The 24,292-nt window shown below is 36.7% G+C and overlaps 2 protein-coding genes across 2 annotated transcripts in view; both read left to right on the top strand.

Annotated features, from left to right (window-relative positions):
* The first annotated feature begins 2,330 nt into the window (after window positions 1–2,330).
* On the top strand, window positions 2,331–6,919 carry LOC116163589 (organic cation transporter protein-like). The gene is made up of 7 exons (XM_031477599.1): window positions 2,331–2,579; window positions 2,633–2,877; window positions 3,335–3,536; window positions 5,640–5,994; window positions 6,043–6,264; window positions 6,312–6,582; window positions 6,629–6,919. Exons 1-7 carry the CDS (start codon window positions 2,510–2,512, stop codon window positions 6,896–6,898), a joined length of 1,635 nt encoding a protein of 544 aa, XP_031333459.1. The 5' UTR covers window positions 2,331–2,509; the 3' UTR covers window positions 6,899–6,919.
* A 15,458-nt stretch (window positions 6,920–22,377) lies between these two features.
* LOC116163591 (organic cation transporter protein-like) overlaps window positions 22,378–24,292 on the top strand; it is a 35,112-nt gene continuing 33,197 nt past the window's right edge. Inside the window, exon 1 of the mRNA XM_031477602.1 lies at window positions 22,378–22,496. Within this exon, the coding sequence (XP_031333462.1) occupies window position 22,496 (1 nt within the window). The 5' untranslated portion in view covers window positions 22,378–22,495. The remainder of the gene's footprint in view (window positions 22,497–24,292) is intronic.

Here is a 24,292-nt window from a genome sequence, read left to right as displayed (position 1 = left end):
CCTCAATTTTCCTTTTCTGTTAATTTTTGTGTTTTGTATATATCACTTACTGTTCTAAATTAATTACTTATAACATGTGCCAATGGCCTATGGTTGTCGAGGCACTCAAACCAAATAAAAAAAAAAAGAAACGTTGATATAACTGGTATCCTATTTTCAATCTTATGCTAAGATAGGATAGCTCGTTGAAAAGAGAATTAAAAAATCTATTAAGTAATCTAAAAATCCAATATGGCGCCTATTTAACTTTAGGAAGTTGTAGCCATCTTGAATTTTTTTGACATCAATTCTAAACCAAGCGTATCAAAGGTAGTAACTTCTATATAAAACTTTTTTCTATATCTGTTAGATTTTCGATGATAATCGAAGCGGGAGTTCCTCAAGGGTCGATTCTTGGCCCGATCTTATTTAATATTTTTCTTCACGATATCCCAGAAACCGATAACATCTCAGTAGGTATGTTCGCCGACGACACCGTTATAGCAACACAAAATCACAGTTTAGACGCAGCAGTAATTCAACTTCAAAACGGCATTAACGTAATTAGCAGCTGGTTTTCCAAATGGAGGTTACAACTAAATTCAGTTAAGACCGAAGCAAAAATCTTCACATTGAGACGAGTATCTAACCCACCCAATATTGTACTGAACGGTCAACTAATACAGTGGAACAATGCTAACAGCGCCGTAAAATACCTGGGCATATATCTGGACAAAACCCTCAAATGGGGATATCATATTAACAAAAAATTAAACGAGGCCAACACGCGGTTATTAAAACTCTACCCTGTGATAAACAAAAACTCACCACTAAAAATCGAATGTGGCACCCTAATATACAAGGCAATTATAAGACCTGTCCTCACATACGGTTGCCCAATATGGGGTAATGCAACTGAATAAAATTCAAGTTTTTCAAAACCGAGTGCTTAGAATTATCGTAAACGCTCCATGGTACGTCAGGAATGTGCAAATCCACCGAGAAACCGGGATACCGCTCGTAAATGCTTTTATTAAAACGCTGTATAAACAATACAACACTTAAACTACGCATAAGCCCAGCCTGTGAACACTATAATCTAGGAATAAAAAACCTACATACCCGCCTGAAACGAAGATTACCACAGGATATTTACTTATCGGATGGAGATAGTGGATAAACAGTAAATAATTAATAAACAATAACGAATAGTGAATATAAACACATAGTGCTTAAAACAGTGAAAGATTAATACCTGTGCTACAAGCCTTGAAATAGCCAAATTTGGCCGAACGGGCTTAATAGAATTGTGAAAAAAAAAAGTAACTTTTATATAAAACTTTTTTATAAGACATTAAAGGAAATGGCCAATTTTAGTTTTTTTGAATTTACGTCGAACCTATTCGACATTTTGGATTTCCGCAAGGAAATTTAAAATAAGCATCAAAAACTGCAAAACATTGTCCTTTGAACCAATTCTCTATCTTTAATAATAAAAAATTTCCCATGCAATCCCACGCAATCTGGGACACACTATACATTTCCTTGAAATTTTTGATTCTGAGTGCAGATAAACCTTTAGGTTTGTCCTTTCTAAATCAATCTGTTGAACAGCTCTATAACTTCCAGATACTGTACCAGAGACTTCATAATTTAGTTAATTTCAATATTATCCATGTTTAAAAATACGCGGGTATTGCTCGAAATTGGAAACTTGTTTGGAAAGCAGGCGCTGGTTCAGTTAGACGAAAGGGAAATTCGCATTGTGATATTGAGACTTCGCAGGATTAAGAGCAAAATTTACATACTAAAGCCTTGTGGTTTGTTGGTCAAAATAATTGCTGATTCCAAGCGAACAGCCTCTTTGCACACGAACAAAACCCCTATGAGGAAACCACATCGAGCAATTTCTTTGAACCATATTACCTCTTGTACAAAAACTGCCAAAAAATATCTTTTTCACCTTTTTTTGTATATTTTCCAATGTTGCCCCATGAAATTTTGTTGGAACCAAAGAAATCAAAACTACCCCACAACTTTTCCGCTAGAGGCCCGTTTGAGCACAAATGGCCTGTATTGCTGGTGGGACCTTGAATCTTAAAGATCCGGAGAAATCTCAAAATCGAAATTTGGAGTGATTTCAATAACCTTATCCAATTTTTTATAGGTGAGGTTAAAAAGAATGTATAGTTTCTTATTCATGGATAACATGCATGTGTTTGTGTGGCTAGAGAATAGCGAATATGATTTTGAGAGCTGCTGAAAAAGGAAAAACGATTAGGTACACGTATCTAATGACGTGGTTAGTTATTAATATTAGTAATGAAGATAAGAAATGTATTTATTGTTTGTCGCATTCAAGGTTCTCATAAAATCACGATATTATGTTTAGCACTTACAAAAGTAACGTAGAACAATTTAATACAACTAATATCTTATCAAACTTGTTCACAACAATATGAATTTCCTTTCGATAAACAAATTGGTGACTTCCCCACTCTGAATTTTGTGTGTTAGTGTTACATCAGTTATGGACAAAAATGTAGAAGGTACAGCCCTACAAAATGAGTCCATATTATTATATGGCAGTTGTGGTAAATGTGCGTAGTGAACTTTTACTATTTTTGATATACCTACAAGGAAACTGTTACAGGTGACGAAACCGACGCGAAAAAAAGTGATATTTTGACTACGACAATTGGTAGTTTCGGAAAATGGCAGTTCAGGATAGTAGTGTTGATGTCCCTACTGAAGATACCAATTGCTTGGGTGCAGTTGGGAATCGTGTTCATAGCACCTACTACCACTGAATTTTGGTGTAAACCTCCAAAGCAATTCATGAATTTATCTAAGAGTGAATGGAAGTCTATGATATCCGTCAATGACGATCTTCTTAATGTAAGCCTGGTGCATTATTGGGCAAAAAGAGATAGATGTTTGCTATCACGGGGTCATTTAGTCTTATTTTTATGATTTTCTCTAATTGCCAATTATACAATTTGTAACGAGTCAATTTCAAACTTTTTAAGTCGGCGGGAGAGTTTATTATTAGTTATTTGCATTCCACGAGTATGAGAAAAGATTATAAAATCGCAAGAACATCGTGTTAGTACAATACCTTTGGGATGTGGTATTTTACTTTTATAATTTCCTGGTACCTATTCAAAATGCAATAAAACCATAATTCTATTACTTCCCTAACTTTGATATAGATCGCATTGTGGAAGATTTTAATTAGTTTCTCAGTAATAATTTCCAACAGAATCCATCATCAAGTAGATATTTTGGAAGTACGGAATTTTTGCACTTTGAGATAGGCATCACTAACAGCTTTTAAGAATTCTGTGATTTTTAGATCACGAAAATTAGCAGCTCATGTTTCATGAAGAATGTTGTAGAACCAAATTCTGATAATTTGATTATTCCTTGCAAATGGGGTTACGAGTACAATCGTACGGAAATGTCTTCATCGATAATATCGGAATGGGACCTTGTATGCGATAAAAGCTTTTTGGTTGAAATTCTCCAGATGTGTGTCATGCTTGCCATACTTCTAGGTAAGGAAAAACCTATGTTTATTGCGAATTTCTGTCAAAAAATACCAAATGCTAGAAAATTAACAGAAAAGTAGAAAACGACGACGTGTTGCCTGGTGAAACCAAACGTCTCTTTCCAATGTGCTTCTTTATCATATCCCATCCTTCTAATATCATGCTTTCACGCTTACTTCAAACCTACTTCATACTTTCTTGGCGCTTCTATTTTTATCGCTTCCATTCTGTACGTCTGGTTTACACCACCCTCCTTTTCTGCACTATTTTAAGTTTCCCTTTTCCTTCCGTCTTTCTTTCACGATATCCAAATCTCTTCCGCATTTCACACTCTGCAGTTTCAGACGATTCCAAATTGGACTTTAAACGAAAACGAGAGATACCCATACATAAACGGAAGTAAATGATACAAATGGTATTAGCAATAAATTTATTGTTTAGTAATTTGTAATAAAAGTAAGCAATTTACCTATATAGCAGAATAAAATGAAGGGCCTTACGAGTTACAAATACAAAACAGCTAACATTATTTTAATGCATAGACTGGAAGGGATATATTTTTTGTACTGTAATCGTTACCTGGTGTGAACATTGAAGGAACACGTGCCCCCCTCCCCCCCTCTTTCAAATTGAGCTTATGATATTCACTTCGTATACCTCCTTCCTCAAGTCGTCCTGTCTTCCCTTCATTATTACTTCACGATTTCGTTACATATTTTCTCTCTCGCTCTTTTCATCATGTCTACTTTGTTCGCACATCCTGTTATAAAAACTGTTTCGTTTAAGAATCCTCTCCACCCGCTCTATTTCTTAATTCCTATTTGCTTTACACCTCCTTCAAATGGACTTTGTGTTTGCTTCACTGCTTCAATTTTAATGTCTCCTTCCCAGGTTTTCCACCTTCAAGTTGATATTCTTCTCGCCTCATTGATGCAGGTTTTGTCACGACCGACGCCTCGTTCATTCACTTAGTCGCACTTGTTTCGTACCTCCTCAACACCTTTCCCGACTTCGTGTCCCCTCCTTACGCGACCGTTCCTTTCTTCGACGACGATTCTTTTACGTATCCTTTCTTTACGCTTTTTTTTACTTACACTCTTTCCAATTTCAATTGCTTTTAATTGATATTCATCCTTGCATTCTTTCAGGTCTGTCCAAACCTCTTTCGCCCTTGTCTTCCTGAGATCTTCGCACCACTTCACTTTTCTTCCACGCTCCATTCATCAAGTTTATTTCCTTTGGGATTCTTTGATGGTTCCTAATTTTACACTTTTTACTTTCCCATCTTTCACCTAAGTCTTCTTCACTCTTCTATTACGATTTTTTGTTGAATTTTAATCCATAACCACTAAGGAAAGGGTGTAGGTACGTAAAACTGTTATCTAATTTATAGATAACTTCAATGATCAAGGTAAAAGCTATTACTCAAAAACGGAATCTCACATACATGGCTACTGCTATTGTTCTTTTTCTTCTAGAAAAATAACGCCGTTGAAGGCCAGACACAAATAACAAAGTTCCTTCGACATGTTTCTCTTTCATTACTCCTTCTGGGCTCCTTACCCAGCGCATCTTTTGCTCTCTCCTATATTCCAGGCCTCCGCGTTTCCTTCAAGTTCTTTAAATTTATTTGTTTCGCGCTTCTTGTTCGTCTTCCCTTTTCATACTCTTTTCTCTCAGACCATCCTCCTTCATATTCACACACTACGGTTTTCACACGCTCCCTTCATTCTTTTTTAGGTGTCCTTTCCCAGAATATTCTCTCTTCGCTGACTTTTCTTCTTCCATTTCTTCCTCCTTGACCTGCTTTGTGCTTTGTCTACGCTTTTTTATCCCTTCTCACCTCCTTCTCACTTTAAGTCCTTAAACACTTTCATTTGGAATATGCTTGATTTCTTGTTATTGGTAACTAATTACAGTTTGTAGCTATGGGATCATTCTAGTACGCAGGAAAGCAGTTAATTTTTTTGTACCCTGTATACTGTTATCCATTTTTTGTGTACTTACCTATACTAAAATTTTAAGAGGCAGAGTTGTAGCATTCCCTTAACTAATTAGCAAGTTATATTTAATTACATATATAAGGATAATACGAAAGGACATTCGTAGGTATGCCAATCTTTGGACCGGCTGCAGATAAATTCGGACGTAAAATTGTTCTAATGACTTCTATTTGGTTACAAACACTCTTCGGATTGGCATCAACACTTTCACCGTGGTTTCCCGGATTTTTCATTTTCAGGTTTCTCTCGTCCCTATCTACCAGCGGTATAATGATCGTCAGTTTTGTAATGTGCATCGAGGTGTCAAGCAACGCTTCCAGATCGACAATTATTGTCCTCCACGGAATACCGTTTGGATTAGGTTTTAGTTTAATGGGACTATTGGCTTATTTCATTAGAGATTGGAGGGTATTGCTGATAGTCCAATACGTTTGCTGCGCATTGTACTGCTGTTATTATTGGTACATCGTTTCATTGACGGGATTCTATCACTTCATTCGCCTTTTTAGGTTTGTACCAGAATCGCCTCGATGGTTACTGGCAGTTGATAGGAAAGAGGAAGCTGTCGAAATATTAGAGCATGCTGCAACGGTTAATAGAAAAGACGTATCGGCGATTAAGAAAACGATTGATGCTTATCACTACGTCGATCCAGAGAAACATATGATTCTAAAGGCATTAAAAGTATATCCAAAGTTTAGAGGACGGACGTTGATTTTATCATTGAATTGGTAAGTAATTATTTCTTGTATGTCAATAAATGACATCACATTGTCAGGCTAGCAATTGGATGTCTCTACTTTGGCCTTTATCAGCTCGCTGGAACGCTTAGTGAAAATATCTACGTATCTGTGTGTATCACGGGATTGATATCCATACCCAGCAATTTAATCGCCGTGTACATAGTACGGGGATGCGGTCGAAAGTTGGCCATGGCGTTGTCATCTTTATTCACGGGCGTATGCATATTTGCATCTATGGCGACAGTGTATAGTAATTCCTTCTGGGCCTCAGTTTCCTTTTTTGGATGCGCTATGTTTGGACTAATTGTAAGATTCTAATAACCTTACCAACAATCACTATACCAAGTTTTAGATACTCTATTCGGTTGTGCATCTCTTTACAGGAGAATTATATCCAACAACTCTAAGAAACAGTGCATCAGGATTGAACATGATGTTCGCCAAAGTAGGAGGAATGGTGTCGCCGTTTATTATTGGTACCGGTGCAATATTCTGGTACGTTCCATTTGTTACATTTGGAACAGTGGCGATGCTAATGCCCTTACTGTTAATTCCATTGCCGGAAACTAAGAATATGGAACTGCCGGAGTTAGCGAATGATATAGAAAAGCACGGTACATAAATATACCTAATGCTATGGAGAGTTTGTTGTTTTATTTCAACCGTCAGTAACTTTTGCGGACATTAAATTCCCTAAACATTATTTCTAAGAGTATGATAGCGGCGTAAAATAATGCCAACATAATTGAATGATGCCACTATTAGTCAATGGGTTGTTTAATTTAAAAATGGATCATTTTGCGGATGTTCCTTCCTTATTTTAAATCATACAGGCACAAGGGCTAAGAGGAGAAAGCTGCGAAGTTTAAGTTTATGCGGGAGAAGAATGATGGCTTTCAATAAGTGTATGTGTTTGATTTGCAAATATAGATAAATGTATGCTTTTATTTTCCCTTGGAATTACTGTAATTAGCATAGGATGTAGGGTAATTGTTTTGTATTACTATCTTGTCAATTTCTTAGGGCGTTTGCTTTTATCAATTTGAATTTGCAAGGTTTTGCGCAAAGTTTGAAAGTTGACGGTCGTATTTAGGGGTAAGTAGCTTTGTTTATTTGTTATAGATGGCACATACGTAGAAAATATTTTCTCGTGTAAGTAGAAGTTTAATCGAATGTCGCTCCTGATACGAATTATGATGCAATCGTTTTAGGAAATTACCATTTAGCTTAGCTAAGGTTAGTGTATCTTCACTACGGGGTGGATTTTATTGTATGTTAAAGGGTGAAGATTAGTATAGGGTGTTAATCCAATTTGGGCGTATTATGGTTTTGGTTACTTAAGTCGTTAAAGCGGAACTTTCCACAGATGTGGGTGGATTTCATTTGAGATTAATATACATGGTATTTAGATAATTTAGAGTATCTGGGAGATTTTATGTACGTAGTGCTATATAACTTTTCACAGGTATTTTATGTTTTAACCATCCGCATGAAGGTGGCTTTGGAATTCAAATACTATATTTGTTATCGGCTTGTATGATGGGTTGGGTTTTTTTTTGCTTTATGTGGGGGGTGTTTGTGTCGCTACAATGGGCAGGCCATGCATATTATTTGACCTTGCAGGTTATTGGAATACTGGAATACTTTGTATGCGAGTATTAAATTTCCGTATTATACAGGTTGTGTCGTAGCCAAAGGCAGGCGCCTGAACTAAAACCCCTATATTATTGTTATGGTACGACCGGTTGTCCTAATGCAGTCGGCTAAGCTCTTAACCATAAACAAATATGATATATTATGTGTATTTTTCATACTGTGCTGAAAACTGTTATAATGCGAAATTGTAAGATGCAATAGAAAAGAAGTGAGAAAGTAAATGAGTACATGTCCTGAAACGTTTTCAATAGTACTTTTTTCCTTCCTTGTAATCAAAAAGTCCCTAGAGCTATTCTCGTGCAATTAAGAGAGGGATCCTGATTTGAATTGGATTTGATTTTGTTGTTATTAACGTTTTTAATTAAATTTCACTATCCCTATTTCTTGTGTTTTATTTATGTCGGCCGATCCTTAAAGCGATAGATACAAATCCCGTAGTAACTCGTTACACAAAACATCGTAGGCCCTATCACTAGACAAGATTGGTAGTTGACGATCATGTGGCATGGGTTTCAGTTAGTTTTATTTGCATTGGTAGTTTTAACTTTTTTTTAAAAGATAGGATGTCAATCCATTGTATACCTACTGCAAGCCTTCGACTTACAGCTCAGAGCACCAAGTAATCCAAAAAGATTTGCAAAGTTTTGCAGTAGACTTGCGTTTTTCGGAGGTTGGTTATACAGAGTACGCCAAAAATCTTAAACGGTTAAATATCTCGGTTTTACTCTAGTAAAAAAATGGTTCATAACTAACCGAGATATGCGACCGTTCAGAGACTTATGGTGCACTAAGGGTCGGTTGTATCATGATAGTTCTTCCCAGTTCACTTTGCGGGCAAAAGAACGCAATTTGATTGGTTCAAATGTGAAAAGTATCCAATCAAGTTTCATAATCATGCAAGTCAAGTGCACTGCAGTTGAACTATCTTGGCACAATTGAGACTATGCGTTTATAGTGCGTTCCAAATGAAATTAATAGTCTAATAGTTGGTCTTCGTGAAAGTAGTCAAGTCATTAAAAACACTAATGAGTATTATTATCGTGTTTCGACGGTTTTTTTCAGGGTTTTGTAATTTCAAGTTCGTACCTCTTCTCATGATTTGCGCTCTTTCTTATTGAAAGCATCAAGTTTCGAACTAATAGCTTGGTAAGTACTTCGCTTGCATCAGGTAACATATTATCAGCAGCTTCCATGAAATCGATCCTTGTGTGCATTACTGATTGCCTAACGTCGGGGACAATACCTAGCGTTAGTTTCTTTTAGTTCCCTTGTGCTATATAACTTGGGCCACCCAGTACTATTTTCTAGTGCAATGGCAGAGACTTGCTAGAACTAGACTGCGCCTTTGAATATATATTTCAAAGACTGCGCTTAACGTATCTAAGGTGTTGTCGACACAGTATGCAACACACAATGCACTGCGGGGCAAAAATCGCAGAGATGATGTGCAATGTAATGAAATAATCTGTTATTTTAGATGTTACATTCATTAATCATTTTCGTGATTAGTTCGAATTAGTAAACAGATAAATTTCTGTTGAGAATAAACCAATAAACTTAGGTTACCTCGTGCGTATCAACATGTACTCTGTAGATAAAATTTTAAATAATATGCAGATTTCCGACGGATAAAAGTATAAAGGGCCAATGGATCAGAGCCATTCAAAAAGAAAAATTTACTCCTACCATAGTGCATCTGAGGGGAATGAAGCCGATTTTCTAGAAAGGTACCGACGAAGGTGTTAAACAATAATGCAATACCGAGCGTTTTCGACTTTCCCATTCACTTAAAATAACGTAGAACTATTATTCTACATCCTTTACCAGCAAGATAACGGCAGTACCTATTTGCCTATTAGATACAGACGGAACTAAGTACTTACTGGTACTAAGTATATTTCAGGTTTTGTTCCAAGAAAAATAGCTAAGTCTGTTAAATGTTCCATATCTGCAGATGCGATATTCGCATCAGAGAGTCATTCAAAGCTTTTAACTAGAAAAAATCTTGGAGGATTGCTGCACGTATCAAGCGATGCATTAAAAATTTGCCAAATTGCTGAAAATGTGTTCAGGTTTTTAAACAAAATGGTTATCAGCAGTCTAAGAAAAATAAATAACAGTTACAGCCCATTTGGGTCTTTGGATAGGCATATAATATTGAATCAAAATCCGCTAAATAATCATATCTTACTACTTACATCTTTAGTTTTGAGAGTATATTTTCCCATGCGTGTTCACCACCAAAATACACATATAAATCAAATTAGGACTAGAGTAAGGCAGTAATATACCAATTTAGTTCAAATAAAATACCAATAAATTCGATTCAAACAGTTAACAGTTATATGTTATCTTTTTTTGCTACGAAAATCTAGAATAAATATGCCAAAGCAAACTGCGAGAACGTACTTCCGCCCCGCGTTGAACAGTTGGTTGCCTATCCTATCTTGACAACAGGCGCTTATAGTAAAATCTACGTTACGCGCGGTCTAGTTATAACAAGTCTCTGTGCAATGGTAAGCAAATTTCGTTGATGCTTTGACGATGGCTGGGGTATAAATTGTTTGAACAGCGAAGAAAAGGCGCTTATTGTACCGTTTCGCGAAGCCTACGTTTGTCTTATGTGAAGATTTTTGGAAAGTTTATTGTAGCTGCGTTTGCTGAAGTTACGTCAGTTTATTCATCGTCTATTGTTATTTGAAAGTCCGGGAACGTTTGGATTACGCCGGCATCGAGGAGTTTAAGAAGGTCTTTGGAAGGAGTTTGTTGAAGGGAAAGGAGCGGTACAATAATGCCATTTTAGCAGCGAGATTTCGTTTGCGTTGTATTTTACATTGTCTGGACATGGCGGAACGTTTGTTTAACGCCAGCATCGCCGAGGAGCTGTTGGAGTAGCTGTGTCAGCACATAGCTGGGGCTGTGTTTGTGTTTTTGTGTGCATCGGTCGTTTGTGCATTTGTAAAAAGGATTAGCACCGTGAGTACTGTCATTTTTGTTTTAATTTAATTGTAAGAATCGCCGTCTGAGACGGTTTTGTGTTTCAATTCGTGTAAGTCATTTTTTCAGATTTTGTAAATTTAGCTTTGTAAAATTTTTTTTTGTCATTTATTATTTGTGTGTGTCAAAGTAAAGGTCAAGGATTCGTGTTTCTCAAATGTTAAGTTTTCTTTTTTATCCCGAGTGTGAAACGAGTTTGGTAACGTAAAAAGGTTTGGATCATCGGTGGGACTTAAATTTCATTCCAGAAGTCAGTTAACAAGGGATTATTTTATTTGGAATTTAAGGGAGGTATTAGCCACCGACTGGCGAGGTTGCTACCCCTTGTCCGGACGAAAAAAAGGGGTAGTCGGACTCATTTTACGGGCCCTGAGATTTGTGTTTTAAAGAGTTTTTGTGAGATTGAGCTAACAAGGGTAAGTTGTGTGGGTAGTTTCAGTCTTAGGAAGTTTTCACAACAGTATATTTTTGAATTTAAGTAATAAATAATACATATTTTGATTTTTTGTGTTAGGAATTTTGGAAAAACGTTTACAAGACTACTTTTAAAAACCTATTAAGGAGTTAATTAGTTCTTCTATGTGCGGATCGGAGGCACCGTTGCGGAGAAGAAATGTAAATAGGAAGGCGAATTTTTGAATTTTTGTTTTACTGGGAAAAAAAAGAATTTTACGCTGATGGACAGTTGAACACATGCCTTAAATTGGAGCAAAAATTTCCTTATTTTATTTTGCTGGAATTTCACATCGTCTACGGTTTAGGTTTTGATTTTATGCGGTGGGATGACCACTTATTGTTGATACCATTCTGATTATGGTAACTTTAGACGTCTCCTAGAATATCGGTTCAATTAGAGAAAATGGTTTTATAGTATAATTAGCATACATGTACTTTCTTTCTCAAGAATGTCCTAGCTTGATAGGTATTAATAATTAATATCTAAATTGTCCATTTCCTAGAAAGTCAAGTATTTTTGTTTTTATAACAAATTAACAACTTGTTAGGAATTGGAACACTTGTTTGATGTTTTGCTTGTATCTCACGGTTTTCTAGAAATTGGATCAATTATTACATGGCAACATAGTAGCTATGTTTGTTTTTATCTTTATCGACAAACATTACATTCGACAAATTTGTGATTTAACACGAACTAATAATGAAATAGCTTTTTTATTATACCTGAATCACAATCTCCGTTTTAAACACTCAAATGCGTGCGAAAAAAGACCTTTAAAACACACGTGCTTTAAAGTTGCTAAGTAACGATACTTCAAGTATGACTTTTGAAACTGTCATCTGGATGAAATAAAAATCCTCCTAGTGTGGTGTCACACTATGCGTTTTTACCGCTCCCGCTAAAACGCTCCTGTTTGACGGGATGATAATATCACACGTTATTAAATGGTACTAGTCACATATATGCGTTTTCGCCGCACCAACCGGATGCAACCGCATCCTGCTGCCGCTGCGCAGGATGACATGACAACCACAATGACATGAAACCACGTGTTGTTGCACGTTGGTTGTCATCAGTTGTCACACTGAGCGATGCAACCGGGTGTTTTGTTAGGTTTACAATGTTTGATGTCGGTTTATTCATCGAGTGCGTGCATGCAAAAACTGCACTGTGGGAAAAACAATCTAAAGAGTATGTAGATAAAAGCTGTAGGGAGAAATCATGGGTAGAAATTGAATTTTTGGACATTCGGTAATATACAAAAAAATTTTTCTTGTTCATTCGAATTTTTTCATAAAACTTCGCGAACCTATTATTAGATTCTCGTCCTGAATTAAAAGGATCAATCTAATATTGACAATATATCTGCTTTCGCAATAGCCCCTCCGCCTCAAGCGCACAAACCATCTTTAACAATAATTGAGACATGACACTACTTAGACTGCCAAAATATAGCAAAAACGCATCCCTTTAAACCGGAATAGTGTGACAAGTAGATCTCATCCTGTCAAACCGCATCCGTTTTAGCGGGAGCGGTAAAAACGCATAGTGTGACACCACACTTAGTGTGGTGTAACACTATGCGTTTTTACCGCTCCCGCTAAAACGCTCCTGTTTGACGGGATGGTAATATCACACGTTATTAAATGGTACCAGTCACATATATGCGTTTTCGCCGCACCAACCGGATGCAACCGCATCCTGCTGCCGCTGCGCAGGATGACATGACAACCACAATGACATGAAACCACGTGTTGTTGCACGTTGGTTGTCATCAGTTGTCACACTGAGCGTTGCAACCGGGTGTTTTGTTAGGTTTACAATGTTTGATGTCGGTTTATTCATCGAGTGCGTGCATGCAAAAACTGCACTGTGGGAAAAACAATCTAAAGAGTATGTAGATAAAAACTGTAGGGAGAAATCATGGGTAGAAATTGAATTTTTGGACATTCGGTAATATACAACAAATTTGTTCTTGTTCATTCGAATTTTCTCATAAAACTTCGCAAACCTATTATGAGATTCTCGTCCTGAATTAAAAGGATCAATCCAATATTAACGATATATCTGCTTTCTCAATAACCCCTCCGCCTCAAGCGTACAAACCATCTTTAACAATAATTGAGACATGACACTACTTAGACTGCCAAAATATAGCAAAACCGCATCCCGTTAGACCGGAATAGTGTGACAAGTAGATCTCATCCTGTCAAACCGCATCCGTTTTAGCGGGAGCGGTAAAAACGCATAGTGTGACACCACACTTAGGTCGCTTTCTGTAAATGCAGAACATTTCTTTGGCTTTTGTACCTACTCTTTGGTTGAAGCTTTCACAAACGCGCGTAATTTAGGGTATGCTTCCAAATCTGTTCCCCTTTTTAATCGCAACATTGCTTGGAAGTTTTGAATGAATGCACCAAAATATAAAAGATTTAAATACCTTTAAAATTTCCTTCATGTATGCCAGCATTATCGATTCATTTAAGACTGTATTCGTAAGTAACTTCCTATTCATCCATGGAAGCAACTTTTCATATTCTTTATAATAGGCTTTACTGGAGTTGGATTTTACACCTACCAACGTTTGTTTAGATTTTACAAGCGATTTAATGAACGGTGTATTCTCTTTTTAAATGGAAATCGTTTAATTCACAAAGACGATGATTTTTATAAGCAAACGTCAAGTGACATTTCCATGGCAATCGTGAAATTACGAGCACCCAGCCCACTTAATTAGACATGTATTCGAGTATAACGTCAATATGACTTCATTGTATTTCCTATTTTTAAATTATACTGCAGGTATAATAAAAAATACTATAAGATACACGTGTATAATTTATCTTTAAAGCACTTGCAACGTTAAAGGCACTCCGCTTTGCGTCGTGCCCTTAAACTCGTTGCGCGTGCTTTAAAGACTTGATTATACACTTGTATCTTAATATACTATTAATGCTGCAAAATCATAGATTTCCATTACAGAAATTTAGTAGGTACTAATGTTAATTTTCGTTGGCACACTTCCATTTTTGTTCATAATATTCTATGACATTGATATTTAATGCTACTTTAAATGCCCCACAGAAAAGAATTTTCTCATGATTCAACTTACCTTCTAGCTCTTACCGTTTCCGGGATTCTACTCTGTTAACATAAGTGATGTCCCCTCTATAGCATTGTTCAAAAAGTAATAGTCAAGCAACGACCATAAAATAGTTTGCATGATACGATCCTTGGACCTGTAAGATCGTAAACCCATCGAAGATAAGCATTGTAATTTTTGGCAACAGGAATATACATCGACATATTTCAATTATAATCACTAGAAAATTAATTTCGTCCCAGAGTCGCAACATGGACATTTCATTGCCGGATTATCCGCACCAAAATATATTTCAACAAAGTGTTTCTCTTGCTGGTCATTTCCAGTAGTGGTCAATTTCGCACACGCATAAATAGCATACGTTCTGTAAATATTTATTTATCTGTCAACAGAGTCTCCTTCAAGTTGAAATCCTATACAGAGTATGAAACAGTATACATCACTGTAGTTCGTATGCGGACATATATTTCGCTACCGGAATAATTCGCACTGCTTATTTACATCGAAGTAATTTGCAATGTGGTAATTGCCCCTTCTGGACAATTCGCAGTATTTGCAACGTTACCAGTTGGAGAATCGCAACTCCCAAAGGACCAGCTTTAATGAACGCACGGTATATGTATGAAATCGACCGGGTGCTTCAAGTAGTAACTTCTAGACATAATTTTTTATTTTCCAAAAGCTGACAATGAAGTGTAAAGTTAATTATCACATTTGAACCGCAAATTGTAAACAAAGAATTTAACAGTTTTGTAACTGTCCCCGTGGGGTATTTAAATTATTGTTAAACCGTTCGAAAACTCATCAATGCATATTAATTGGACTACCGAATTTTGGAATTTCATCCCGGCCAATTAAATGAGCATAATTACCGGCAGCTAATTGGATGTGCTCCAGCAAACGGAGGCTGATTAGGCCGTGTTCAGTGTCATTTCAGGCGCGCCAAGTAATCAAGATGTTTAAGCCATTTCCAGACTTTTAGGATGACAGAGAAGCATTTGATTAAAGAAGTTGCAATTTTTGCTTTAATACTAGTTCGTTGGACGAGCCGGATTTTTCAGCTGACCCTTTCCGCATTTCGGGAATTTTATAAAAGGTAAGAGGTTGGTTTAGAAATTTAGAGGATCTTTTTCGTACTTTCCTGAATTTTGTTTCTCGTTAGCTTCCGTTAGTTATTTTGTGCTTCCGTCCAGGGTTGAGAATTTGATACCGTTTTCGTGTGCCGTAAGGCTAGTTTTAGATTATTCGCTAGTGGCCGACCGTTGGCCCTGGAGAGACCGTTTCTCCGAGTGAGTTTATCTGTGACAACCTTTCCGAAACCGCCGATCTTGACCAGAGGCAAGTGAGCAACTTCTGGTGGCGCTTGAGACTCCCGTATCGGTTCGCCGGCTACCGAAGCTCTTGCCCTTTCAGTTAGAAATTAATACATATGTTACATAATTGTAATTAACTTATGTCGCGGATTAAATTTTATTTTGAGTTCAGCTATTTAACTTTACTATTTCATTTTAAAGCACCCGAATTTGCGCGAGTTACCAAAAGTTCGTCGTAGAAGATTTTTACTGAAAGTTACACAGAAAAATCCTATTACGATGTAACAAATTAGTGATTAACATTTGAATAAAATCTATCGATCACTATCTGTTTTTCTCATTTGTTTGTTTTCAAGTAAAAACAAAAAAATTGTTGAAGGGTAAACTATTTAGTGTACACCAACTGTCAACTTTACTATGTACTTTGTCCACTACACCCTTCTGAAATTTATTAAAAAAATGGCAAGAGTTTGTTCAGCGACAACGAAGAACATATAAAATGCATGTACTTATGAAGATAGTCGCGAGAATTGCGTTGGAGCCGTAAGGATGTGGCAACCGGACAAAAGATGAAATAAGAATAGAGGTTCCGGGTTGGTTGGGACGTGCTGCGCGAGTAATCGAAGCCCTGTGGGTAAAGACGAACCGTCCTGTTGCGTTGGGGCTGTATTGGTTTTTCTACTCGGCACCATAACAAGCGAAAGTTAAAGTAAAAGGAAGACGAGTAGCAATCGTTTGAACGTACAGGTTCTCCGCGATCTCCAAATAAAATGAAGTTAGCAAAAAAAAGTTAAAGTGAAAGAGGAGTCGAGTACCGGTCGGGTTAGAGTACAGGTCTTTCACTAAACATTTTGAATGTGGAAGAACCTTCTTTTAAAAAAGTAAAAGTTAGTGGAAACACTGTGGCGCATAAACGTTTTAAGAAAGTTAATCGCACTAAGTAGATTTGCTACCTTGATAAAAGACGAGAATTTCAAGCTGGTCGGTATAAGCATAGAGTAAATAATATAACTCTATGGTATAAGCAAAGAGTATATACTCTTTGGTATAAGCGAAGCCAAGAAAACTCAGTTCATTGCAGTAAGCACATTTCTCTTAATTTGCACTTAGTGGTTAATCTATAGCGGTGCCCATTTAAAAATTGGAATTCATTTTACTATAAAAAAACGGCTCAAAATTTTTCAACGGTTCAACATTTATTTAAAAGGTTGGTTTATGACATTTATTTATAAAAATAATTTTGGTCAAATGACCACCACGATTTTTGAGTACATTTTCGACTGTTGTCCAATGGCGTAAATCGCATCTTTTTTTGCCAAATTCTTTTTTCAAATTTCACACAGTTTGAGGAGAAGACTCGTCACTTTGGAAATAAATTTTTAATATTTTCTTCAAGCGTATAGCGTCCCATTTCATAAATGTCATAGTTTTTACTAAATATTTGTGACTTCCCGAATGACATTTGACGTTTCGGAAGTCAAATAATCGGTAGTGAAAATTCCAAACATTACATGGACCACCCGTTATTATCAATAAAGACGCACTTTGGCCTAAGAAAGCTGAAACCGTAAAAATCTAGTAAGGAGATCTCTTCAATATGGGCGGAACGTAAGTTTCGGATTTCATTCCTGTCAGCTTCATATACCACGAATACGAACTTCGACCTAGGGAAATCCTGACTCAAATCAATTTTTAGGAGAATCGATGCACCTTCAGGAGAAGTATTGTAAAAATGTGGTATAATAACAATGCCAGTTTGTTGTTAAATCCCTGGTTTTATTTCTTTGTTTATTACTTTAAGAAGTTTAAATATATAAGTAAGGCCCCTTAAGATATTGCCGTCAAGTGTAAGATTTTCAATTCGCCAACAATGTTAACTTTGGATTAGTTGGATTATTTACTGTTGATTATATTGGAGTTAATGTTAACTTTGGATTAGTTGGATTATTTACTGTTGATTATATTGGAGTTAGTTTACAAGCCTCTTTCCATTTAAGTGTACCAAGGTATAAGGGCTTTAGAAGTAGGATTATGAAATTTTTAAATTAGTTAAGCCAAGATAATTATAATACGAAGGTCTAGTTCGAAAGGGTAAACCCCAGAGCAACAGGCAATAAGTAACCAAACAACTATACCACCACGAAACATATCCATAGGGAAGATATCTCAACAATATAGAAGTAATATGAATGCGACACTGTTATCATTAATGCACGTTAAACTTGGAAATAGACTATGGGTAGCAGTACTATAATTCACACAAAACTAATTGTTTTGGCGTTAAGGCGAAGAGTAAATTAGCCAAAGACAAAATTGACAACGGTTAGTTAGTGCTTGATCGCAAATACAAAGTGAATTTTAGTTATATGAATTTCAAAGAAACAAAGAAACTGCATAATTCAAGGTTACGTTAAAATAATTGGTGTTAAAACAAAAGCAATTGATGTAGATTTTAATCGTGACATTCAGAGATCTTCCTAAAATGGTGGCGGAAAGTCACAAAGATATATCTAGTTACGACCATAGGACAGATGGTTTCTTTTATTTCGCTCCCTCCAAGATGATAAAAAACATTCGACACCCGAATTATCTCCAATCGTACAAACCGGACCTCACAGATGTTGCGGCTAGCGTCCTAGCGATACGATTGCAAACCAGACAGGAACAGCGGTTAAAGAACGCACGAATTTTTTGTCATCGAAATTAACCGCCTCCCAGTCTCATTTGGTCACCTCGTATAATACAGAACAGCTATTTGGCGAATAGAAAGAATTTAAGCACCCCTTACACACGCCCCGGGTTTCATAATAGATGTAATGGTAAATAGATATTTAATTTACGCCAATTGGCGAATTGGTGCCTTTTTATCCATTCTTTTCCCTATTTCTCTCCTCCTTTCGACCTCTGCCCCTCCGTATCCGTTTCTTAATTCGTAAGAGTTTTTTCACCAAATTCAAATTAACTTTCTTTTTTTCTCTTTTGCTCGAATCTTACTGCCCTTATTAGACCGGGAGGCAGCGTACATAGTAACTAAACCATAAGCGACAAAAAATTCGACAATACAGGCTGAAAGTACGTTGAAAACTAATAATAAAATCACTCGTCTGCCAGTCGTAAGTGGCAGCATTAACTTGGGGCGGCGCTGAATAGGTGACTTCTTTAGGTGATCAACTAAATTACCAAACTATAAGGGTCACGGAAAAGATTTGTATCAAGAAATCCCATTTTTTCCATAGTTTTCAAATATGCTATGGCAGACGATTTCGAGTGCAGCGTTGGTAGCGAAAGACGCCCTCCAATGTAGGGAAAAACACCCCTGAACTAAACCATGAGGACCGTATAAAAATCATACATAAAAAATTCCTCTTTTTACCACTACTTTAAAATATATCCTGGCAGACGACATTAAGTGTAGCTTTAATAGTGGCAGACGTCTTAGAAGTTAAAAAATTTAGGTATAGTAAATCCCAGCGAGTGCGAGCGTGTGAGAGATAAGCGCGCGAGAGCGTAACGAACAGAGATAGCGATAGGATGCTGACTACTGAGATCTTTCAAATCATTTGATTCTAAACTTCTCATTCACATAGTTCCATCCACTTCAATCAGACGGATTGTAGAAAGTCAGACATTTTTCGGTGGCATTCGCCCAAATTGCGATGAACTAAACCATGAGGACCATACACAAGTCATACATCTGGTAAATGCGTGGGAACCCGGTAACGTGTTACCCTGCGCGTTACACACATCAACACCCAAATTCACGAACATCTCTCGAAGATTTGTGGATTTCTGCGTGTTATTGGAAAAGGGACCTACTTCCATCTATACCTTGATGGTAGCGTCAATTTTACATTTCCCAAAGCAATAACAGTAATATCCATATCGGAAGCGCTAATAATGACTTTGCTACTTGTTGGTAGTTTACCAAGATGGTAAATTATTCGAGAATCTGCCCATTAGTGGCTGCAGCACAATTCAGTTTTTACCACATCATCTTCCCTTGTCACAAATTTATAGCACTTATCTTCATATGTGGCAAACACAACATTCCTTCAAGTAAAGCACAACAGGTCTTTTTTGCCTATGAACGGTATAAGTAATCTATAAGAGAGGCTTTGAGCTATCATTGCGAAGTAGTTTTATGAAATTTGCAGGCTGCTTCTGAGTGGAAACAGAAATTGAGTAGGATTGTAATCTTTCCTTATTTTGATCCCAACGAGCATGTTCTGCGTCCTTCATGGAAGGGGTAACTATCTATCAAAAGTAAGATGTACTTCTCTCGCTGACACAGCACAAATCTTGCCGAGGATGTGTTCAGAAAATCGCTCAAAGGTTTACCGGAGATCTTTTAAAAGATGCAAAAAAAATAATCCATCGATTAAAACAACATCTACAACTGGCGATGGACTAGGAGCACTTGAAGAAATCATACTTCCGAAAAAGTTTCAGCAAAACAAACTTGTCGATTTTAATCATCGATCCATCAATGTTGCATAGAGACAACGGAACTGGAGTCAGAGGATAGTTTAGAACGAGCTGAAGATCTATCTTCTTTTCTCTTCAAGTTTTCTGTTTCTCAGTCTGAGAAGAATTCAAGAAATACCGACAATCTTATCGCCAAATAAGCAATTTATTAATTTCCCTAATTTAATTCGTTTGGTAACTCCAAGCGGTGCGTAAATCTATAGCTATCTCTGTTCGTTGTGCTCTCGCGCGCTTGTCTCTCACACGCTCGCACTCGCTGGGATTTACTATACCTAAATTTTTTAACTTCTAAGACGTCTGCCACTATTAAAGCTACACTTAATATCGTCTGCCAGGATATATTTTAAAGTAGTGACAAAAAGAGGAATTTTTTATGTATAATTTTTATACGGTCCTCATGGTTTAGTTCAGGGGTGTTTTTCCCTACATTTGGAGGGCGTCTTTCGCTACCAACGCTGCACTTGAAATCGTCTGCCATAGCATATTTGAAAACTATGGAAAAAATGGGATTTCTTGATACAAATCTTTTCCGTGACCCTTATAGTTTGGTAATTTAGTTGATCACCTAAAGAAGTCACCTATTCAGCGCCGCCCCAAGTTAATGCTGCCACTTACGACTGGCAGACGAGTGATTTTATTATTAGTTTTCAACGTACTTTCAGCCTGTATTGTCGAATTTTTTGTCGCTTATGGTTTAGTTACTATGTACGCTGCCTCCCGGTCTATATCTCCTCCATTTTAAAATTTCCTCTTTTAATATCTAATTGGATGTCCTTCTGTTTAGTCCCAGTACCCATTTGTAGTACCTTCCATGTTGTCCTTCTAATTTATCCCATTTCTTCCAGCACCCCTATCACTATTACGTCAAAAAAGTATTTTTTAAATCTTCTCCCCTTTTTCTTAGGCTGGTCGCACACTTATACGACATTTGTTTTCGGTATCAGACACGTGGGAGACATGTGGTTCCAGTGATAATCATGACGATTCGTGTCTGCAGCCTCTCTGTTTGGTACCTACGCGTCGTCATGATTATCGCTGGAACAAGTCTCCAACGTGTCTGCTACACGTCGCCGGAATGTCGAAAAGAAATGTTGTTGAAGTGGGCGACCGGCTTTAATTCCCATATTATTGTGCGTTTCATAATCTTTAATATTTAAAATCCTATACGATAGTCATATAACCCATGCCAAAGATACCTACGTAAGTAACAAATATCCAGTTTTTCCTAACTTTACTGTTGAAAATGAAAGATTGAACATTTTTAGGTCAAAATGCACGAAGATTTAGAAAATCACTTCTTGGGCATCAATTTCGTCAGTTTCATGTTTTCCAAACAAAATCAGCGAATAAATAGCAATTTTGTCTTGGTCAAAATACGCGTTGTCCATAACACTGCGTCAAATTTGCTCCTTGAGCATTGAACTAACGTGTGACTAACGAAATTGCAAGACCCAAAACAATTTTGTTATTTAGAGCATGTAGATGTTTAAGTATTAGAGGAGGGTCCAAGGAGCGAAATCCCTATAGGTGCAAATTATCCTGTTGCGAAATGTCAGAATGCACACTTTCTGGAACCGAATTTGTTTTTGTTGAGAATTGCGCGGGTGCAAATTGTCCTGCAATACAATTTCTATTTGCAACCCTAGCGACCGCGTATTCTATCTTTGCATCCATCCTCGTACCACTCACCTTTACACTTGTGTATTGTGATAATGACATAGAAACAAACATTGGGGTAGATTAAGACTAAAGGACGAATTTAGATTATAAACCACTTTCAAACTTTTGATTATGTAATCGAACGTGACGTCTTTATTGACTTATTTCAAAATGTTGCGTCCCCTTTCAACATGTCTTCTTGGACCATTGTCTGAAGTGCCCCTATAGTAATCCAGGGATATTTTTCTTACACCCCTTGTTGGAATTCTCGTTTGAATCCTACCAATTTCACACAATTATAGGCAATAAAGCAATGTATAACACTAAAGCAAATCATATGTGAAAAAAATGGAATGCAATTTTGCCACGTGATTTAGTAGGTCGTTACTGTGGAAGTAATTTGTATATCATACCGGTTTAATGTTGTCAAACATTCAGTCTTGATTGTATTTCGCTTCGATTAAGGTGGATTGCGTACGAGTGAAGGTGTGAGCGTATTTCTTTGTTACGTAGGGTGGACTACCGTATCCTAATTGCTCATTTTTAACAAGTAAGTTTACCAGTTTTTTTTAAATAGACTAAATAATACGCGCTCTTAGTTGAAAAAAAATATATAATTTATGGTTTGTGTAAGTAGATGGTTATTGTGTTATAGAAATTTGGGGGACAACTACATATATATTATTATCTATTGATCTACAACATTATTTCCGTACACGCTGATTTAGGTTGACATACAAATTACAACTTAATGATGATGAGCTTAAACGCGATGTAATCTTTCATCCGTTCACATTATATGAACGAAGTATTCATAATTTTAATTGTCCGTGTGAAAACAGTAAAATAATGCACACAGCGAATTAAATTCCCATTATGAAGACGAACAATTTTCATGGGTATACGAACCAAGTTAGTTCATCTTTGCACAAGTTGGGATTGCACGCACTTGAATATTATTCTGCAATATTTGCACAAAAAAGCAAAAGAACAAGAAAAGCAAGGTATGTGAACTGCAACTGAAGATTGTTTGAACCCATTCATTGATTGATGTCACTTTTCATTCAAGCTAACTTTTTGCTAGCATTTCATCATGCGGCTTGATATAAATTCTGTTGATAACCTTCTTATATGATCTGGTACGCCAAAAACTGTACTATTGAAAATAGGTTTTTGTGTCAGTCAGTATGTATGTGACTGATAGCACTTTAAAAACATTCAATATTATTTTACAATCAAGGATAGAAAATATCTTGCAAACATTATTTGAGTAGATACACTGGGGGAATGTTTGTGTTAAGCACGTGCTAAAGACAATATGTAAATGGGTATCATTTGCCTAATAAACATTAAAAACCAGTTTACAGTTAATTTGGTTTAAAATTGAAATTCTGGATCACGAGGCTATTTAGAAGATTCTAAACAAATTAATAATTATTATTTTATACGTATATGTATGCAAGAGTTGGAATAGGCTCGGATCAAAAGTTACGGCGTCAAATTATGTATGCAGATTTCTTAACAATAGCTGTTTACGATTAGCGATTTACTTCCAATTTTATTGTTCCCGTAATTCAATAGCGACAGGTTGAGCTATAAAACTTTGAGATAAAGTTCGTTTATGCTTCCATTCTTGGTGCACTAATATAACAAGAGCTCGCAATGTCAAAATGCTTGTTCACGAAAAAATCCTGCGACAAAATATCTGATCGCTTGGCTTCGATTAATGCATGCATTTTCGTTGCCCATACGTCTGAAGGTTTCTCCAGTCCATACTACTTTAGGACCTAGCTCGTGCAATTTTGGCCATTACTTTATGGGGCGAGGGGGAATATGAAGAATCGTCTCTTTTTATTCTGCTCTCTGCATATTAAATCAATTATTAAGATTAACTAAAGCCCCTAAAGAACTTCTTATTTACCTTAATTCCAATTTAATAATAATAATAGCCCAGCGTTAGAACATCTGACGACATTTTACGGGATAAGTGGGTATGGACCACTAAATTTAGCGCGGCACTAACTGGAACGAATTCCAGGGAAGTAGTGTGGTAAGCGCTATCCTTCAAAGTCGCCTGTTATTACCACAGGGTATAGCCCAAATACTCATTTTTAAAAAGGCTGAGCCGATCTCAAGGGGGAAAATGCCAAAGGCTGTTTGATGGGCCCGGGAATTGAACCCGTCACCTTCGTGTTTGTAAGCTAGTGCACATACACTAAACCTTCCACCTCCTCAATTCCAATTTATCATATCTCACATTTTCTAAATGGCAAATTTAATTATTTCTTTAAGATTGGACTATGACTTTGATCAATTTAGCTGTTTAGCCTGAGTTGCTTCACCCTC

The sequence above is a fragment of the Photinus pyralis genome, unplaced genomic scaffold, assembly GCF_008802855.1.
Source record: "Photinus pyralis isolate 1611_PpyrPB1 unplaced genomic scaffold, Ppyr1.3 Ppyr1.4_LG2, whole genome shotgun sequence".
In the NCBI taxonomy this organism is placed as follows: domain Eukaryota; kingdom Metazoa; phylum Arthropoda; class Insecta; order Coleoptera; family Lampyridae; genus Photinus; species Photinus pyralis.
Note: the sequence above shows the minus strand (reverse complement) of the source record. Positions and strands in the feature narration are given on the sequence as shown.